This window comes from Natator depressus, chromosome 16 (assembly GCF_965152275.1).
Source record: "Natator depressus isolate rNatDep1 chromosome 16, rNatDep2.hap1, whole genome shotgun sequence".
Lineage (NCBI taxonomy): Eukaryota > Metazoa > Chordata > Testudines > Cheloniidae > Natator > Natator depressus.
In genome coordinates, this window is record NC_134249.1 from 22,865,715 (window position 1) to 22,886,561 (window position 20,847).

The 20,847-nt window shown below is 40.8% G+C and overlaps 1 protein-coding gene across 1 annotated transcript in view; it reads left to right on the forward strand.

Annotated features, from left to right (window-relative positions):
* RABGAP1 (RAB GTPase activating protein 1) overlaps window positions 1-20,847 on the forward strand; it is a 124,148-nt gene that overhangs the window by 7,245 nt on the left and 96,056 nt on the right. The window contains exons 2-6 of the mRNA XM_074974178.1: window positions 2,664-2,863; window positions 11,252-11,486; window positions 13,842-14,046; window positions 14,996-15,170; window positions 19,380-19,537. Of these exons, the coding sequence (XP_074830279.1) occupies window positions 2,714-2,863; window positions 11,252-11,486; window positions 13,842-14,046; window positions 14,996-15,170; window positions 19,380-19,537 (923 nt within the window). The 5' untranslated portion in view covers window positions 2,664-2,713. The remainder of the gene's footprint in view (window positions 1-2,663; window positions 2,864-11,251; window positions 11,487-13,841; window positions 14,047-14,995; window positions 15,171-19,379; window positions 19,538-20,847) is intronic.

Sequence of the window (20,847 nt, forward strand, 5' to 3'; positions counted from 1 at the left end):
GGGCCTCTGACAGGGGGTCAGTGGAGCCCCTTAGTTGGGCAAATTTTGGGGATCATCTGGGCTTGAGAGTATTTTTAAGTACTTTCTTCAAACCTACTATTGTGTAGAGCATCAGGAAAACATTGCACACGAGCAGATAAGATTAGGGGGGATACGGCCAATGTGGGTCAGAAGAGAGGAAGTTCATGAATAAACTTTTATGCTTTTGTCCAGAAGCAGTGTACTTTGAGTAAACTGTGGCTTCTAAGAACAAGGGTCACTCTGATATACTACATCCTCAAGCCTTCCTAGACATGATGATGGATGTGATATTCCAGTTGATCTTCCATGTCTTACTGTTACAATCTTCCTTAAATTTACACTGTTCCCTCAGTTCAGTGACAGGGCAGAGAGGCATGAGTGGCAGTTTTATTAATTACTTGGCAGCAGTAGGTTGGGTACAGTTCAAGAAATTCTAACTTGGTTTAAGAAAAATCAAACCTAGAAGCCTTTGTGGGGATATACATGCAAGACCTTTGCCATGTACTTAAAAAACAGCAACTGGCTTTTAGGCTGCTATTTTCAGGCTTTTTATTCATTAGTGTGAAATTGCCTGAATATAACAAGAGTAGGATGTTGTTGCATTTTTCAAGAATTCCATGTCTCTCAAAGGAGAATCACACAATGCTCCTTCCTTCAGTGACCTTCACGACTCAGTTTCTGTCTGCATGTATGGTTTGGAAGAAAATGCTGCTGTAATAATACTTGGCACTCAGAGAGAAGTTTCATAAGAGGTTAAGAGCAATCGTACAGTCCATTTGTGGGAAAATAGAAGGCAATATATTTGCACGAGATGGGGCAGTAAAAGTTTATTGTGAGGTTGTCTTACTCTAATTTCAGATGCTCCTTTCATTGGAGGAGAAAATAGTTCTCAGAGTAAGGAGTAGTCATCTGGTTATATACTGAGTCCTAGTGTGCAGCCAGCCCATTGGTGGAGGGGGCTAGGACCGTTGCCTGCAATACAGTTCCCATTCATCAGGCATGATGATTCATAGATTTCAAGGCCAGAAGGGATCATTTCAATCATTTAGTGTGACCTTCTGTATAAGACAGACGATAGAACTTGCCCAAAATAATTCCTTTTGAACTAACACATATCTTAAATCCAAATCTTGATTTAAAATTGCCTGTGATGGAGAATCCACCATGACCCTTGGTAAATTGTTCCCATGGTTAATTACCCTCACTGTTAAAAATTCATGCCTAAAATGATGCTGAAAATCCATCCAACATTAATTCCAAAGTAACTCCTGTGCATGGCTTATGGACTTTGTAGGGCACCAAGTCAAAAAGCAGTCCTCTCAGGTGGTGGTCTCTCCTTTGTGTACCCACTCTGTGCACTTGGAAAAATGTATCTGTGCCAAGCTCTCTCATTGCTTGGCTGCTATTTTGGCAGCCAAGTGAGGTCAGTTCCCCACAGGACAAAGGGCACAATTCAAATGGACAAAAAAATTCAGGTTTGGTCATCCTTTGGAGTCAGTAAAGACTGGGACTCTTGTGATGAGCATGTAATCGGGACTCACTAAGGAATTAAACTGGCCCTTTGTACCATGGCATTCTATTTTTAGCCAGGGGTTCTAAGTACCTTTGATGTTGGAGGTGTGTAGTTGAACTCCTTTTGTTCCCTTTATCCGATGAAGTGAGCTGTAGCTCACGAAAGCTTATGCTCAGATAAATTGGTTAGTCTCTAAGGTGCCACAAGTCCTCCTTTTCTTTTTGCAAATACAGACTAACACGGCTGTTACTCTGAAATTTATCTAAAGTGTATCTCAGTGCCAGTTCTTGTGACTTTTTTTAGCCTATCTGTTGGCTCTGACTTGCAGCACTGAACCAGCCGATGCTGTTCTTCCTGTTTCTTGGTAGGGTGTCCAGAGCTGATTCTTATAATACAAAAGTGTCAGTGCAGATGCATAAAATATTGCTCAGCTCAAGGGTCCATTGTGTCTCAAGTACAGCATATCGAGTTAAGTCATATAATGTTGAGATTATTTGTAAGTGGAATTTCATGATTGGCTTGTCCTGATATTTACAAAACCGTAGCATGATATTTGCATGAACATAGGTGAAGGGAAGGCCAGGTTATGACTGGGTTTATAGTTGGAAGTATGCTGGCCCGAAAATAATGTCTTTCATCACCAGGCATAGCACAAGAGCCCGTTTTACACCACAGACAGTACTGTGTCTGGGATTTAGTTACAACGCTCATTTGGCAGTGTAGACAAGATCTTAACCATGTTCCTTAAAAAGATTAACTTTAGCACTGCTTGGGAGTATGATTTTAGGCCCCATCTACACTGCACAATGAAAACGTTATAACCAGGTCCTCAGATGTGAATCTATTTGTAGTATAGATGGGCCTTCACTGGGAAAAGTGATCATGAAACACTTCAAAATATAAATTTGTTTTGTGATCTATAGAAACCAGTGCAGCACTTTCAGAGTAAAGAGTTTAACAGCAAATTGAAAAGCCTGGACCATGTGTGCACATTGATGTACTGAGAACTGTTACTTAGCTATGCAGTCAGATGTGTTGATCTTTAATAGTCATCAAGTTTCTGAAAAGAAACATTTGAGCTTCAAGCACAAACTTCTATATAAGTATTTTTATGATTTTTGTTTTTCAGGAGTATATAAAATTTAATCTCATTCATGAGTCGAACTTCCTTTTTAAGTCATGGATGACAAGGTCTCTGTTGGAAAAATCAGTGTGTCTTCAGACTCGGTATCCACTCTTAACAGTGAAGATTTTGTCTTGGTTTCCAGGCAAGGGGATGAAACACCATCTACAAATAATGGTAGTGATGATGAAAAAACAGGACTGAAGGTAAGAATCCATAACCTGAGTTCATTCGTTCTTCTAACCCAAACTAACCATAGAAGAGCTTAAAGAGGGACTTCTGTTGTTGAAAACTTGAAAGAAGAGAGAGCTTATTCAAGAATCAATGTCATTTGCTGATATTTCTTTTAATTACTTCTGCTGTCATTGTAGATATTTATGGTTTGAATAAGTGCTCTCTCCATCACTACTTGGTTTTTCATTTTGATGAATCCTTTACTGGAGTTGTCACCCAGTGTTTAGGATGAAACAATCATAAATTGTGATTTTCAGACAGTTAGAATTACAACTTCACTGCAGCTTTCAGGAGAGAAAGCCCTTGTTAATGCACATATGTCATCAGTTTGCCTGTTGGTTCTGCTATGTACTAAAGTTTGTCAATGTGAAAGGTTCTCTTTAAGAAATTTGGAAGTAGCCTGAAACCTTACACCCATGACGTGTAGCATGGACCTCAGAACACAGGCCCAGGAGCAAGTTATGTGAACTCTATGGGCATCGACCTCTTCTTTTCGCTTCTGGGATTGCTATCCTGGAAAGACCCTCAGGAATTTTTGCAAGTTGTTTCCCTGAATTATGCACTTAGGCTGTCTAACATAAAGGAAACCTTTCAGTGGCTTTAAAATATGGTGATAGAAACATGATGGGCACTCTAAACTCTCTTACACCTGTAGCTGTATTTTCATATAGTATAAAGTGGATCTTTTCCAGGGCTGATCTAAGTTAGAATGTTCTATATGGGAGTTGAAAGAAAAATTCTCACCTATGTAAGAGACCTTGAGATCTCAGGTCAGTTAGATCTGTCATGCAAAGAAAGTCCAATCCAAATTTCAAAGGGAGAGAGAGATCTTGTATTCCCTCTGTGGGACTGTTTTCTTCTTTGTTGCTAGGAGGTGGGAGGCTGAACAAAGACTTCACTGCAGATTTCCTGATGCCTTTCCACAGCTTTCTTGTATCTCCAGCTGCTCTACTTGGCTTTCTTGAATTCCTTTCTGATCTCTATGTACTAGCCATTTAATGGATGCATTATTATAGATGACACAACAGACAGCCTTTAGCGGAAGAACAGTTCTTTTTCTTTAAGAACTTTTTTCATCTGGTGAAAAAATCGATTTATGTAGTTGTATTGCAACTGCAAAAGATTCAGCGATAATTCCCCTTGCAAAGGAATAGTCTTCAAAATTATATCAACAAGTGAGACTTCCTTAAATGATTCACAAGGTTCTATCCAGAAATTTAACTCCAAAAGAGGAATAGTAGCCTCACTTGTCTGCTTTAGAATCCATGCCTGGGTATCTACTGAGTCTTAGAATTTCAGCACACTGCATAGAAGAATTCCTTGTCTTAAGAATAGTTATGTGAGAGAAGATGATCGGAGTCTACAGAAGAGAGATGACTACCAGAATCCATTCCACTCTGTTAGTGCCAAATAATGTTTAGAGATGTGAAATGGCTCGTTCTGAAGCACGTATTACTTCAAGGTTGAGATGTTTGGATTCCTAGTGCAGTTGTAATGATTACCCAGCTATGGGTGTTTGATGCTTTTGATTTTCAGGACACACATTTATGTTTAGTGCAGTAACATTTGGGCTTGTAACATAAAAAGAAATGAAGTGACCTGCAAGGCAAATACAGCACCTCACAAAGTTTACAAATATATAATGGAGTAATAACAGGTTTCAGAGTAGCAGCCGTGTTAATCTGTATCCGCAAAAAGAACGAGGAGTACTTGTGGCACCTTAGAGACTAACCAATTTATTTGAGCATAAGCTTTCGTGAGCTACAGCTCACTTCATTGGATGCATGCAGTGGAAAATACGGTGGGGAGATTCTATATACACAGAAAACATAAATCTCCCCACCGTATTTTCCACTGCATGCATCCGATGAAGTGAGCTGTAGCTCACGAAAGCTTATGCTCAAATAAATTGGTTAGTCTCTAAGGTGCCACAAGTACTCCTTTTCTTTTTGCGGAGTAATAACAGTAATCCTCTTCAACCAACCATGTTATGACCCAGATTTGCTTTTCAGATACATTTACTTCCAAAGTACTTCCAAAGATTTGCTTTTCAGATACATTTACTTCCAAATCTTTTGTGTGTTCCATATTTCTAACTCAGAAAACTGGAACTTTGGTACTACTGTGTAGCTGTCTTTTTTTTTTTTTTTTTTTTAATTCTAGGTTAAGAGTAATTGTCAAACAAAATTATGCTGTTTCCTGATCTGGAACTAAACACTACAATAGTTTTGTTGGGTTTTATGAGTAAACTTCAGCATGAATTCCAGGCAAAGGCTGGGTACAATCATTGAACAAAGTGAATCACCTTGAACCTTTCCTTTTGTACTCTGTCTTTTGAGAGAGCATGCTGTTTCTTTATAACTGCAATCTGAATGATTAATGGAAGCATTATACATTAGTTAATGCAAGTAGGTGCCCAGTTCAAAGCCATTCCTGCAGGAATTTCTTTCGTTAACCCCCTCCTTTCTGCGTAAGGAGACAACAAACCTCTATCACTGGAAAAGGCTGTCTTTATGAATGGAAATCAGTTGCTTGTTGTCAGAGGACTAGAGAGAAATGAAGACTAGAAGGATAACTCCAGTGTCTTGATGGGGAACAGTCCTGTCCACTGCCTCCGTAAAATGGACTTTGCTTTCCAGGCGTCAATTCCACTGTATTAGTTGACTGTTTATCTGTGGAACTTGAAAGCTAGGTTCAGGAGGAGGCAGTTAACACTGTGTTGGGCACTTTATGTATATCTTATCTAGATGCATGGAAGCAGCACATGGAAATTGACCTTTTTTAAAAAAAAGATCCCAAGTAGGGATTGCCCAGATTGTATGTGTCAGAGGCAGAAATGGGGAGAAGACTTTTCTCAGGGATGATGAACTGTTTCAGGATGTATGACTAATCTCATTTGTTTGTATCTGCTCTAAGTCCAGCTACCATCATGTTGCCACCAAAGGAGGCAAAAATTTGTATTGATCAAAAAAAATCTGAATGGCATTGATTTTGAGATTGTTGTTTTATCTCTGTAATTCTAGAACTGCAGTTCTAGATCTTATTTCTCTTGCTTCCTCACCAGGTATCCTGCTGAGTTTTAAGCTTCTTTGCACGCTCTGTTTGGTGAACTGCATAAGATGCATATTGAGCCTGAGGAGCTCTTCATCTTGTGTTCCTTTGATGTAGACCTCTGTCTGAGCTAATAGCTATTTTTGTTTCTTTGTAAAAAGTTGTATAAAATCCAGCAAGATATATTTTCTCCTGAAAGTGTAGTCATGGCCTGTATCTTTCTGTAGCTGTTCATAACTATTAACTTTTTTTTGCTTTTTATATATGCTGACGTACATGGTTCACACAATTTAAAGGGGTGCTTTCACTGAGCGTATGCCAAAAATGCCACCTATCAGCGATTTCTGCTGTCAACACTTTCCTCCTTGTCACTTTGCTTGTGTGAGCTGGCAGTTGGCATGAATTGAATTTACAAAAATCCCATTCCTGGAGCACTCTGTAGAATGGGTGTTTTCTAATAGCACAGTACTTAAGCTCTCAGAGGGCAGAGAAGGCTGGTGGGTTGTGTGCATGTGCACACACCTGAGGGTAGCAGGGGGTAGATAAAATATAAAAATTACCCTTGGTTTGTTTTGGGTACAGGTAATGGTAGCGCACATAAATGGGTTTTGTGGTGCTGCAACATCTTATAGTTAATGATTTTGGGATCATGCTGGGCTCCAGTTTTTGTTAAAATGAGAGAAAGCATCTGTCCTGGACAGACAGACAGACAAACATTTACCAGATCATTGATCTCTTTGCCTTTCCCTTCTGCACTCCCACTTCTGTCGGGGTTCAGAGGTTGCCTCTTAGTGATCATTTGTGTGTTCCCAACAAACCTACAGAACTGTTACACCTTAAATGACCCCCACTGTTCCTAGAACATGGCTCACTAGTAGCACCATTGAATCACTGTCTTCCTGTCCTTGGCATCCAATTTGCATATAAGTCAGTGTTTGTTTTTTTTATCTTGGCCCCTGGACAATATATTTGTTGTGTTTACCACATTAGGGCTTTTGAATGCAGCTGTAAGAGTCCTGTCCTGTGTCCAGGTTTCAAGTGTACTGATGTTTCTTTTCCATTTTTTTTAATCGTAGTCTGGAATGAGGCGCACAGGTATTTACTTGGCTTTTGTTTGCCTTATCTTCTGTGACTGTTCATAGACAGCCACAAGTTACTGAGGCTTCTAAGGCCATACATCTTGGTGAGGTGGTTTCTTTCCTTTGGTGCAGGCAAATGAGCCAGGATTAAATGCAAGAAACCTTGAAACTGTACTGAAAAGCTCCTCTCTGTGAGTGATTCCACAGCATTGGCAGCCTGGCTCTGGATGCGCTTGGGGATTTTTTTGCTGACCTGGACTCTACAATAATACGTGTTAGATTCTTCCTGCTTTCAGTTTCATGTGCTCTATGTTGCTTTTATTGCAGATTTGTTTCACTCCTCATGTACCATCTGCTAGGGCAGTGGTTTTCAGCCTGTGGTCCGTGGACCCCTGGGGGTCCGCAGGCTATGTCTAAGGCAGTGGTTACAGCCCGCAGGTCACTTGCGGCCCAATCAGCACACAGCTTCATCCCATGTGATATCCTCTGGGCCACACAGGTAGTATATATATTGTGTTATGTGGGCCACTTCTACAAATAGAGAGCTGCATATGCTGCCCACAGTGGTAAATAGGCTGAGAACCACTGGTCTAAGGGGTCTGCGAAAGGTGAAAATATTAGTTTCAGATTCCAGAAGAGGCATTCTGTTTTTCTGATCAGTCAAAAGTATGTGACTACCCCCACTTACAGGTCAAAACCCGGAAGTGTTGTTACCATAGAAGCCCACAGTTCCGCACCTTTTCTCACTCTGTGTCAAATGCCATGCTGAGCACTTATAACATGTGTAGCTGAGTTCTGTTCAGTCAGTTTTCAGTCTAAGACTTCTATATTAGGGGTCCACAGACCACAGGTTGAATTTCCAAGGGGGTCCGCACCTCCATTCACAATGTTAGGGGTCTGCAAATGAGAAAAGGATGAAAACCACTGTGCTATGAAAAGCTGGAGCTTTCCCCCTCTTAGATCACTGGTTTGGCTCTGGCCCAGGTCACTAACAATTGAAATTTATCATTGGAAGGGTATTCAGTGGCATATGTAAAATGCTGTGTACGTCTCAGTTCAGTGATTAGTGAACAGGTATTCAGGTCACAAACAAGACCACCACAGTCGGCACTAATTAGGCACCTTTGGCAGGCTTAGCATTGAGGTCAAGGATTGAATGAGCCGTGAGGGCTAGTCAGTTCAGGCGTAAGGCATAGTGATAGCAGTTGTGTGGAAAGCTTGGCCTGCCATTGCATGTGCTTCACAAGATAGAGAACTTAGTACAGCGTTGTCAAAGTGATGCCTTTGATCAGAACTAAATTCACTTTAAATAGTATAGAGGGGGAAAGAGCAGTTGATTTTCATTTTTGTTTTTCACGTGTGATAAATGGCTAGGAAATCAAGGAACTGTTTAAACCCTAAGCATCTGGTCGCTATACAATTTGGGGTTTTCAGACATAGATGTAATATTTATTTCTGTGTTTTGTGGGGATAACAGAGTGAAGGTTTGGAAAGTCTGGGGAAGGTGTTAGACATGTTTTGAGATTTCTCCACTTTCCCCCTGGTCTCCCATGTTTAAGGAGGATGAATTCAAACTGGGACAGGTACAGAGAAGGGCTACTAGGATGATCCGAGGAATGGAAAACCTGTCTTATTAAAGGAAACTCAAGGAGCTTGGCTTGTTTAGCCTAACCAAAAGAAGGTTGTGGGGAGATATGATTGCTCTCTATAAATATGTCAGAGGGATAAATACCAGAGAGGGAGAGGAATTATTTAAGCTCAGTACCAATGTGGACACAAGAACAAATGGATATAAACTGACCATCGGGAAGTTTAGACTTGAAATTAGACGAAGGTTTCTAACCATCAGAGGAGTGAAGTTCTGGAATAGCCTTCCAAGGAAGGCAGTGGGGGCAAAAGACGTATCTGGCTTCAAGATTAAACTCGTTAAGTTTATGGAGGAGATGGTATGATGGGATAAAATGATTTTGGCAATTAATTGATCTTTAACTATTCATGGTAAATAGGCCCAATGGCTTGTGATGGGATGTTAGATAGGGTGGGATCTGAGTTACTACAGAGCATTCTTTCCTGGGTATCTGGCTGGTGAATCTTGCCCACATGCTCAGGGTTCAGCTGATTGCCAAATTTGGGGTCAGGTAGGAATTTTCCTCCAGGGCAGATTGGAAGAGGCCCTGGGGGTTTTTCGCCTTCCTCTGTAGCATGGGGCACGGGTCACTTGCTGGAGGATTCTCTGCACCTTGACATCTTTAAACCACAATTTGAGGACTTCAGTAGCTCAGACATAGGTGAGAGGTTTTTCGCAGGAGTGGGTGGGTGAGATTCTGTGGCCTGCATTGTGCAGGAAGTCAGACTAGATGATCATAATGGTCCCTTCTGACCTTAATATCTATGAATTTAAGTGTTTGAAATTTGGAGATAGGTTGGGGATGGGGATTGATCCTTGAAGGCCTGCAGGTGGCACCTGCTGTGTGTCAGAATTACAGCTCAACAGGAATAACTTTGAGTGATATAAGAGAACCAGTAACGAGGTGACTATCTCCTGCTGGGAATTTTACTCTAATTTTCATTAGAGGGCATGTACTGTGTAGACTCATATGAACATCCATGTAACAAGGTATTGTTAATCCAGATTTTTTTCTTACTCTCATAGTAGATTTCATTTCAAGGCTCTAATTGTAATATGTGAAGCTCTCCCAGTATCTGATTTGGTGTGTTGTTTTGACAGTCTTACCTGGATTGTGGGTTGACTTAGTTATTGTTTGACTCTGAGGACATAGGCCATTGCTTCAAAAGCTTTCAGGATGAGTTGATATTCCACTAAGATACATTTGTTATGGTGCAGATAGAATTATATGCTTCCTTACGTAAGAGGTGTTCTGGGCAGACTTCTGTGTGAACTGAGTCTTTCTTCATGCTTTACTGTCTAGTTTCCAAGCAAAAAGGAGAGGAGGAGAACAGGAACTAATTCCAGATTCTTTTTTCTGTGTAAGAGTTAGAAAAAATTTCTAACAAAAAGGACTAATAAAAGGTGCTAGGAATCTGATATAACTGAACTGATATAACTCTAACTTATGGGCAGTGTCTTATATCAGTATCTTAAAAAAGATGGGTGTGGTATGGAAATGGATGTCAGATCATAGGAAAATGGGGTACAATGCCAACAGGAATAGGTATGGCTACCAACAAGTTAAGTGTTAGAACATTAGTAAATATCATTGGCTGCCACTCGGCAAAATGCTTTCAAGATGCTTTTTGCATCTCCTTGTCTGTTCTATGGTATTTGTGACACACTTATCACTTTTATATCTAAATATCATTGTGACAGGTAGAGATACTGATTGGTAAATTACGTAATGGGTTCCTGAAATGTGACATTTTAGACACTTTGGAAGCACAGCTGTAGAGACCAACACTTACACCTTGTACCTCATAATGCGCCTCTATTCTATTCCCTCATTCCATAGAGCTCCTCTGTATCCCTATAGACGTCCTAGCCAGCAGTGTTCCTCTTCCTTGGCTAGATTTTCAGTTTACTTTAGCCACTGCAGAGTACTAAATGATGGCTCCATCCTCTTACCACCTAAGACTCTGATGTTGCACCATTTAAGTGGGTGCAGGGTCAGTGTCAGCAAGCAACACAACTGTGTGCATTTAATACTTCACCTAAATGGCTTCTGTTTTTGATGCCGAGGGTATAAATCTATTTTTGACTCCCCTCTCCTGAGCTCTCTTCCTGTGTAATCTTATTATTTTATCAGTAGACAGAGGTCTTTGCCTCCTTACAAACAGCATAGTGTATCGAATATTAGGCACTTGTTGTTGCCACTGAAGGCCTCCATAGAAGCCATAATAGTACTAACTTCTGTTAATACTTTTATTTGCGTATACTTTATATGATGTCTGACTAGTTTTGGAGGACACTCACCTCACTCTCTTTTCCCATGTCCAAGTAATTCCTGCTCTCAGAGCTCTTTGTAAGGTATATTGAAGTATTAAACAAGGCCAGCTTTGTTTCTGAAGAAAAGTGCTCATATACTAAATCTAGGGAAATCGGTTGCTGCATGTCTGGATTTCATTTAAGTTTTGTGTGTTTAGATTGTGCAGTTGTAGCTGGTGGCAAGTCTGGATTTATGCTAGTTGTTCTTTAATTCTTTATATGTGAGTTTTTCTTCAACTGAACAATCCTTTTTCCTTAACCCCTGTCCTGATTGTGTTTATGACTCTTAGATTGTAGGGAATGGGAGTGAGCAGCAGCTGCAGAGGGAACTTGAAGATGTGCTGATGGATCCACCCATGGAAGACCTGTCCAGTGACCGGGAACATGGGGAAGAAAGCCGGACTGATGGAGAAGGGGAAGATCCCATCCTTCTTGAGGCTTCAGCATCCTCTACCATTAACCCGGTGTCGATGACAGGACTCCAGAAACCTGAGATGAGCCTGCCAGTGAAACCGACACAGGGAGGTTAGGAAACACTGGGGAGTACCTACTAGCAGCCATCAGAAGTTCTGTGTTTCTCTACGTGTGATGCACAATGTATGAAGCACTTGTCATGTCGTCTGCTCATATAGTAGGATGGTATCAATAGTATAGTCAAACTTACTACTTCAGAAGTAAGTTAGCTACTCGAAACGATGTGCTGTAATGCAGATGAACAGGGTGAATGTATTACATTGTTTGGGTCTCTTTTACCCAGAGGGATCCCAAAGGGATCCACCATCTTATGTATGTTTCCACTGAAATGCAGCTGCTTCTGGGGTAGAGGTCAAGAGACAGTTGGGGCACTGTGAGAGGAAAGGGAACTTTGTCTAAAGATACTGGATTAAAGCTCCTGTTCTTACAGAATTGGCACGGGGTCTTCAAAGGTATTGCAGAACAGATGAGGTGAAATTTTCAAAAATGCTTAGGTGCCTTGGGTGCTTTTAAAATTTTTTAGCCAGGATCTTGTTTTTGCGGTCTCACCTGAAAAACCCACATGCATGGGTTGAAAAGTGACTGATGCTCAACTTATTTGTCTACAGAGAATAAAGAGTGAAGATGCTCCATCCCATGGGCATTCATTCATAAGGTTTAGGCTTATAAAATGTGCTTGCACAAAATTTGTGAATTCAATAAATAGTTCTGATATCACTCAGAGCTAGCATGCGCTCTCTCTCTTTTAAGTGATCCCCAGTAAAATCCTCTCCCAACTCAAGCTTCCTAATTCTTATTTTTAGCTGCTAAATAGCATTAAAAGAATTTAAAAATACACTTCTGATGTCACTTTTCTGTCTGAGTAACATTGTAGTTGCCAGAGGGATGTCATGTGATTTCCCATTGGGAGGGGAGGTGGCCCATGAGATCATTTAAGATATTGTTCAAACTATGGATAAAGTTTTGAAACCCCTGTCCTGAAGGAAAATGGTGGTTAGTTCACAGTGTGACCACGATGAGTGCTTTAAACATGTGCTGTCTGTTAAATTGGTCCGATTAGAATGCCTGTGACTTTTGCTGCCTTGGTGAAAATGAGTGCATTCGGACAGTATGCTAGAGTGTACCCCCATGGAGAGAGTCAGTCTTAAGAGCTTGGATAGCCCTGTGGCTCTCTTTGTATTTATAATCACAGGCTTTCCATATCCCTTTTAGTCTGTCCTGGCTTTTTGTAATGTCTATATGAAATTACTATAAGTCGGTGCACAACTGGTTGAAAGACCATACTCAAAAAATAGTTATCGATGGCTCGCTGTCAGACTGGGAGGGCGGATCTAGTGGGGTCCCACAAGTGTCGGTCCTGGGTCTGGTACTATTAATATTTTCATTAATATCTTGGATAGTGAAGTGGAGAGTATGCTTATAAAATTTGCAAGTGACACAAACCTGGGAAGGGTTGCAAGCACTTCGGAGGACAGGATTAGAATTTGAAATGACCATGACAAATTAAAAAATTGGTCTGAATTCAACAAGATGAAATTCAATAAAGAGAAGTGCCAAGTACTTAGAAAGGAAAAATCAAATGCCCAACTACAAAATGAGGGATAACAGCGAGGTGGCAGCACTGCTGAAAAGTGTCGGGGGGTTATAGTGGATTGCAAATTGAATGTAAGTCAACAATGTGCTGCAGCTGCAAAAAAGGCTAATATCATTCTAGAGTGTATTAACAAGAGTGTCCTATGTAAGACATGGGAGGTAATTGTCTTGCTCTGCTCAGCACTGGTGAGGCCTCAGCTGAAGGGTTATGTCCGATTCTGGGTACCACACTATAGGGAAGATGTGGACAAATTGGGGAGAAGTCCAGAGGAGAGCAACAAACATGATGAAAGGTGTAGACAGCCTGACTTATGAGGAAAGGTTTAAAAGAAATGGGCATGTTTAATCTTGAGAAGAGTCTGGGGGGGGACGGACCTGATAACCATAGTCAAATATGTTAAGGGCTGTTATAAAGAGGATGGTGATCAATTGTTATCCATGGCTACTGAAGGTAAGACAAGAAGTAATGGGATTAATCTGAACCAAGGGAGATTTAGGTTGGCTATTGGGAAAAACTTGCTAATTATTAGGGTAATTAAGCTCTGGAGTAGGCTTTCAAGGAAGGTTGTAGAATCCCCATCATTGGAAGTTTTAAAGACAGGTGTTTGTCCAGCCTGTTAGGCATAGTGGCTCTGCCAGAGCTCAGGGGGCTGCACTTGATGACTTCTCAAGGTTTCTTCCCTGTGTTTCTTTGATTCTATGAATGTCGTTGTATGGTTTCAGATCCCTGGTTATTGGGAGGCCTGCCTTGAAGCTTACTAACGCATACCATCTGGCTTGCCTCTTCATTTGTCACTTTGTGCCTTGTTGCAGATTGTGAGGATTCGAGCCCTTTTACACCAGTGGCAGATGAGGACAGTGTGGTGTTCAGCAAGCTTACCTACTTGGGCTGTGCCTCAGTGAACGCCCCCAGGAGCGAAGTGGAGGCCCTGAGAATGATGTCTATCTTACGAAGCCAGTGCGAGATTTCTTTAGATGTGACCCTGTCAGTGCCTAATGTGTCTGAAGGAACCGTGAGGTATGAAGCTCGTTCAGGAACACTCTGGAGTCTGTTGCAGTCAGTCTGATCAGTTCCATCTGTCAAAGGAGAGCAAGCTACCAATCGCAATTAGGAGGAGATATGAGCAATGTGGGATTTCTTTTAAATGTGGCAGAAGGGGGTCTGGAGGGATTTTAAAGAAGAGATGGTCAAGTGGCCTTACAGATCAGTTTGCAACGAACTTCTCATGCACAAGGGGCAGCACAGAATCTTCTTTAATATCTGAATTGTCTTGGAAATGGTGGCTGGGGCAGTTACTTACTGGTTCCTTGGAAATAGAAACTGAATTCTAATCCCAGGGGAGGCAGAGCCAGGACTGTAAAACTGTTGATGTGCAAAGTCTCAGGCAGGGAACAGGCTGTAGTCCTCCTCCCCAAAGAATGCCACAGAAGGGCAGGCAAGGGCTATTGTGACAATGGGAAAATTGTGTGACCTGAAATATGCGTGAACTGCTGTAGGTTAGGTCAGCTTTCTGAATGGGAAGGTCTGAGCTTTGTAGGGAAATTATAGACATAAGTGTCTTGCACTTCAGGTACCTGCACTTTTTTTCTTAGGCATAAGGAGAAAAAAGTCAAACAAATAACTTACATTCAAATCCAGCACTGCTTTTCTTTCCTGTCCTGTCACCTCAGAGTGAAGTGGTTCAGGCAAGATGGAAATACCTGACCCATTTAATAGGATTCCATTTTAATGTTGACTGACTGTACTCTGTTGCGGGAGAGGGGCATTTACACAGGGGTCGGGGATGGGTCAGAATTTCACATATAGTTAATGTCTTGAGATAAATGACAATCGGGGATAGGGTCTGTGTAGCGTGTTTTTTCTAAATATTAGTGGAATCCGTCAATCTCACAAATAAATGGTTGGCCAAAGTAATCCTTGTAAAGCCCAAAACTTTACTTTACTTTTTTTTTTTTTTTTTAAACAGGCTCTTAGATCCTCAGACACACACAGAAATAGCAAATTATCCGATCTATAAAATTCTCTTCTGTGTGCGAGGGCATGATGGGACCCCCGAGAGTGACTGCTTTGCTTTCACTGAAAGCCACTACAATGCAGAACTGTTCAGGATTCATGTCTTCCGATGTGAAATCCAAGAAGCTGTAAGTTAAATCCTTTCTTGACCTTACTGGCATTAAGAGCATATCCCAGTAACATTTCTTAAATCTCTTTTGGACCAGCTACACTCTCAGTACTCATAACTCTCGCTAACATCAGTGAGATTGAACATCTGATTTAAGAATTTGGTCCTAACAGCAACAAATGAAACTTATTCTTCAATTTAAATTTGTTTATGTTGCTTTTAAGTCTTATTAAAGTGTCTCATGTTATAGGGATCACATAGGGGTTATAGTGAATTACAAACTGAATGAGTCAACAATGTCAATCCTAAGGTGCCACCAGACTCCTTGTTAACAATGTCATGGAGTTGCAAAAAAGGTTAATGTCATTATGGAGTGTGTTAACAGAAGTGTTGTATGTAAGATATTGGAGGTAATTGTCCTGCTCTAGCCAGCACTAGTGAGGCCTCAGCTGGAATACAGAGTGCAGTTCTGGGCACCACACTTCCGAAAAGATGCGAATAAATTGGAGAGTCCAGAGGAGAGCAACAAAAGTGATTGAAAGTTTAGGAATCCTGACCTCTGTGGAAAGATGAAAAAAACTGGGCATATTTAGTCTTGAGAAAAGAAGACTGAGGGGCACCTCATAAGTCTTCACATATGAAGAAGACGGTGATCATTACTTCTCCATGTTCATTGAAAGTAGGACAAGAAGTAATGGGCTTAGTCTGCAGCAAGGGACCACCTTAATCTGTGGGGTTCCCAGAACCGTAAATAACTCTGTTACGTCCTCTCAGCCTGAAGTGAGAGCTGCTGCTAAGCTGTGAGACAGCTCACTGACACTAGTCAACTTGTTTGCTTTATAAGCAAACTCTTCAGGGCTCTGCCAGCCCAAATCTTGCCTAGCAGGTAGCAGTCAGTGACCTCCAGCTCCCACATTTATTTGCTATGCATAGCTCTGTCACTGAATGCTCAGTTTGCTTGTGCCTCCCTTAAAAAGACAGTACACAGCAGCTTATTACCTCGGGGTTAACAAACACTCTATTTTAATTAAAGGACTGAATTGGTTTATAGTAAAACAAGTTGATTAAACAAAAAGACAGAGGTTTAAGTGGTACTGTGTATAAGGAATAAAGATAAAAAGGTTATGAGCAAACAAAAATAAAAATATGCTTTTAAGACTAAAACCTGATTTAACAAACGAGTCTCTCTTTTTGAAGAAGTGTTTCTGACCAAGGTGTTTTTTCCAGCACGGCTGATCAGACTCTCTGGCCAGGACCCTTCACAGAGCTCAGAGTGCTGGATATCTGTTTTCTCAGATGAAAGATAACATAGGGATTCTCTCCCTGCTCTTTACGGTCCAGTAAATCTTTGAAAGACATTCTTCTGAGTTTCAGAGTAGCAGCCGTGTTAGTCTGTATTTGCAAAAAGAAAAGGAGTACTTGTGGCACCTTAGAGACTAACAAATTTATTTGTTCTTCTGAGTGAAGAGTATCCCATGATAAAGTTAGTTTTTTCCCTGCGAGGTATAGATGCCATGCTGTCTGGTGTAGACTCTGTCTCCATGCTGGTTTCTCCCTGCTAGTGATTTTTACAATGCAAATGATCTCTTCCTGCAACCTCTGATACCTGTAAAAATGAATAGCCTATTGAATTTGGCCACACCTGGTTTGAGGTATTGGCCTCTTTCCTATGTCTGGAGAAAACTTGTTTATCAACTCTCCTTGACATGCCTGATTTAAACACATTTTAGTCACATATTTCCAGCACATCTCTGAAGTCCTTTCTGGATTTACTGTACATATATCACACCAGAATATTAATGATCAGTGAATTATTAGTATTCCAATGATATATTTATATTCCATCTTTACGTAAATATCATAACAAACGTATGGCAAATAGCATTGGTGTGCTGTTCGGGTCACAGGGAGATTTAGGTTAGATATTAGGAAAGCTTTCTAATGATAAGGGTGGCTAAGCTCTGGAACAGGCTTCTAAAGGGGAAATCCCAGTCACCAGAAATTTTTAAAAACGGGTTGGACAAACACCCGTCAGAGGTCATCTAGGTTTACATGGTCCTGCCTCAGTGCAGAGGGCTGGACTTAATGACTTCTCAAGGTCCCTTCCAAGGACCTACATTTCTATGATTCCGTGTTTTCCATAATTCTACAGCTGTGTAATTCACCGCTGGCTGAATAATTGTGCTCCAAAATCTAAACTTTCATTTAAAGTTTTTTCAGCATTTATGATTACAAAGAAAACCTCAACATCTGAATTAAGTGCAGTCTGAGGCAGTGACACCTGACAGCAGACAGCCTGAAACAGTATCTCTGAAGAGTGTGAATTGCCCAGTAGGGTGTTACCTCTGAAAGCAAAAGAGAATAGTTTCAATGTCAGCATTAGCTGCTTCACTGCTGATCATTTTAGCAGAAATATCTTGTGTATGTTCCACAAACCCACATGTGTGTCTCACCTTCCCAGCTGCTAACCTTTATCTGCCCCTTGACAGCTGCTAGGCTGTAGGTATCATTATACAAAAAACGAGGAGTACTTGTGGCACCTTAGAGACTAGCAAATTTATTTGGGCATAAGCTTTTGTGGGCTAAAACTCACTTTAGCGGATGCATGCAGTGGAAAATACAGCAAGATACAATATATACACAGAGAACATGAAAAAATGGGTGTTGCCATACCAACTGTAACAAGACTAATCAATTAAGGTGGGCTATTATCAGCAGGCGAAAAAAAACTTGTAGAGATAATCAGGATGGCTCATTTCAAACAGTTGACAAGAAGGTGTGAGTAACAGTAGGGGAAAATATTAGCATGGGGAAATAGTTTTTATAAAAATTTACACCATATAAAAAACTGAAAATGTGGAGATAATGCAAAACAACCTGCATTTAATATAAAAAGAAATAACAAGGGCTAATGCATAGGTTTCATTGAATTAAAAATAAAATTTAATAATATTAAAATTAATACTGTATCTGAAGCTACCCTAGAACTTCCACCAGAGAGATGCAGACTTTAGGTGAAGCTTGCTGCAGCGTACAGGGCACTGTGGTTATAGCCGAAAAAAGGAACCTCATAAATATGGTTTTGCAGATTTGTCAAGCTCCTGGAGGATCTTCTGAAACTTGCCTTTTCCTTTTAACCCTGAAGAGCCAACACGGCTGTGGGAGAGTGAGACACGGCCTACTCTGGACTTGAACAGTAGCAAACACACTAATCAAATTTCAATTGCAGAATCTCTGTTGAAGTGCAGGCCAGAAAGAACACACAGAGAATTTGTGGAGCTGGCAGTTAGACCTTGTTTACACACCCAGTTGCATCAGTTTAACTAAAGGTGTGATATTGCACTTTCTTAGTTAAACTGGTGCTACATTGTGTGTGTATTTTTGCATCCATTTGAACCTGGCTTACATCAGGTTAGTGTAACAGGAGCAGGCTAAATTGATGTAAACCAGGTTTAAACTGGTGCAAGAAGGTATGCATGCAGTGTTATACCAGCATAACTAAGACAGTGCAAGATCATACCTTTTGTTAAACTGATGCAAGAGTATATGCTTACAAAGGACCACCAGTTTGACTAAATTAGTGCAACATCATCACACCCTTAGGGTATGTCTACACTGGAAACTTCAAAGTGCTGCTGCGGGAATGCTCCCACGCTAGCGCTTTAAAGCGCTCAGACTTGCTGTGCTCAGGGGGGTGATTTTTCACACCCCTGAGCCAGCAAGTTAGAGTGCTATAAAATGTATGTATAGCCAAGCCCTTAGTTACATCTGTGCAACTTCTGTATGTAGGCAGATCCTTAGGAAAAAATAATCTTGCCATACAAAATGAGCAAATTTGATACAGAATCATTGAGATGATAAACATCTAGCTAGCCCCACAATGCTATTTTTAGAAACCTTTCAGAGCCTTTAAATAGATAGATTACTACTTATGCATTAGAGAATCAGAGTATGATTATTTCCATAAATTGTGAAACAATCAGTCAAGGCACTGTGGAATATTATGAAGAAATGGTCTCTTCATAACTCAGAAGTTGGTAAATGCATAGAAATTGCAACCATATGAGGTGACAGCATGCACGTTTACTATTTTATCTTAGTATCTTAAGTAGAACCAGAATATATCTGCAATCTTGCACAATATTTTTTCATCCCACTGGTTGATGAAAACACAGGTAGCAATCCTCCTTGAATCTTTTCTAATCTCTCTGGTTCTGTATGAATGCAGGTGAGTCGAATACTGTACAGTTTTGCCACTGCCTTCCGTCGTTCTGCCAAACAGACTCCGCTCTCAGCCACTGAAGCCCCACAGACTCCAGACAGCGATATTTTCACATTCTCTGTATCCCTGGAAATCAAGGAAGATGATGGGAAAGGTTATTTCAGGTATTGCTTCCTGATTTCTACTTATCCATCAGCTGGGTCTAGTGTTGGAGGGTGGCTGGAGGGGAACAAAAGTGGTGAAGGCTTACCCCTAAATTCTCCTTTTGAAGAGTTCATACTGTAGCGGAAACCAGGCTCGGGTGTGAGCGTTTTTGCTAAATAAAGCAGTGATTTATTTCTGGATTCTCTTCCCTTTGCTTAGGACCCTCCTATTAGACTCTTCTTTTTGTTGTTGTTGTAGTTCTCATTGCATTGAGTCTGAGGCCATCTGCCAGGTGTTTTCTGTGTTTTTGTATACCTCTCTCGTCTTTAAAACGCTGTGTACAAAGCAGCTAATTGCATTTAGCAACATCATGGTTGAGACTAAACATGTCACACTTAAATTCTAGTGTCAAATATTACTGGTCAGATTTTCAGAGGTGCTAAGCACCAAAGATCCTGCTAGAGTCGGTGGGAGCAGCAGATATTAAACACCTTTTGAAAATCTGGCAATACACTTAGCATAAAGCTCCCCTCAAAAAAGATGGAGAGGACATGACACAAAAAAGATGGAGAGGATATGTCAGCTGCCGCCAGTGCGCTTTACTAAAGTTTTAAACCCACTCTGGCCACCTGACATAAAACCTTGGGTCTGGGTAAATCAGAAAAGTAGCTGGACTTAAAATTTCGCAAGATTAATCAGAGAGGGCTTGTGGCAAACAAGGGCTTTCATGCTCAAAATTCATCAGAGACCAGAGGTGAGGATGGCAGTATTTAGAAGGCTTATTCTCTGATACTCGGATATACCATCGGCTTGGTTGCAGGTTTTCAGTATTTTTATTAGTGCACCAACACATTTATCTACTAACCCAGAAAACCGAACAGAATTTTCAAAAGCATGCAACTGAACTGAAAAGATGAAAATTACTCTCCATGTGATGCTGAGATTATCCTGACAAAGTTTCCTGTCACAAAGATAACCTAACTATTCACCACATAGTACAGTGTTATTACTGCTTCATCAGCCAGCAGCCTGATGACCAAGACCACAAGGCCCTGCCCAAACTACTATACCAACATGGCACAAAAATGTGTTCCTTGCCCCCTTTCCCATCTGGTAGCGTATGCCCCTTTCACTACTTCATCTCTGAAGAGCTAGCACTGCAGCACCACAGGGTGTCAAATCAACCACCCAACAGTGAATATATTTTTATACAGATTCTTATTCAATAGGACTTCGGATTTTAATGTGAAAATATTCTTAAATTGAGTAACTTTTCAAAAGCCAGGGATGATTTTGCATGTTAAAAGGAGCTAGTATGTTCCTGTAGATC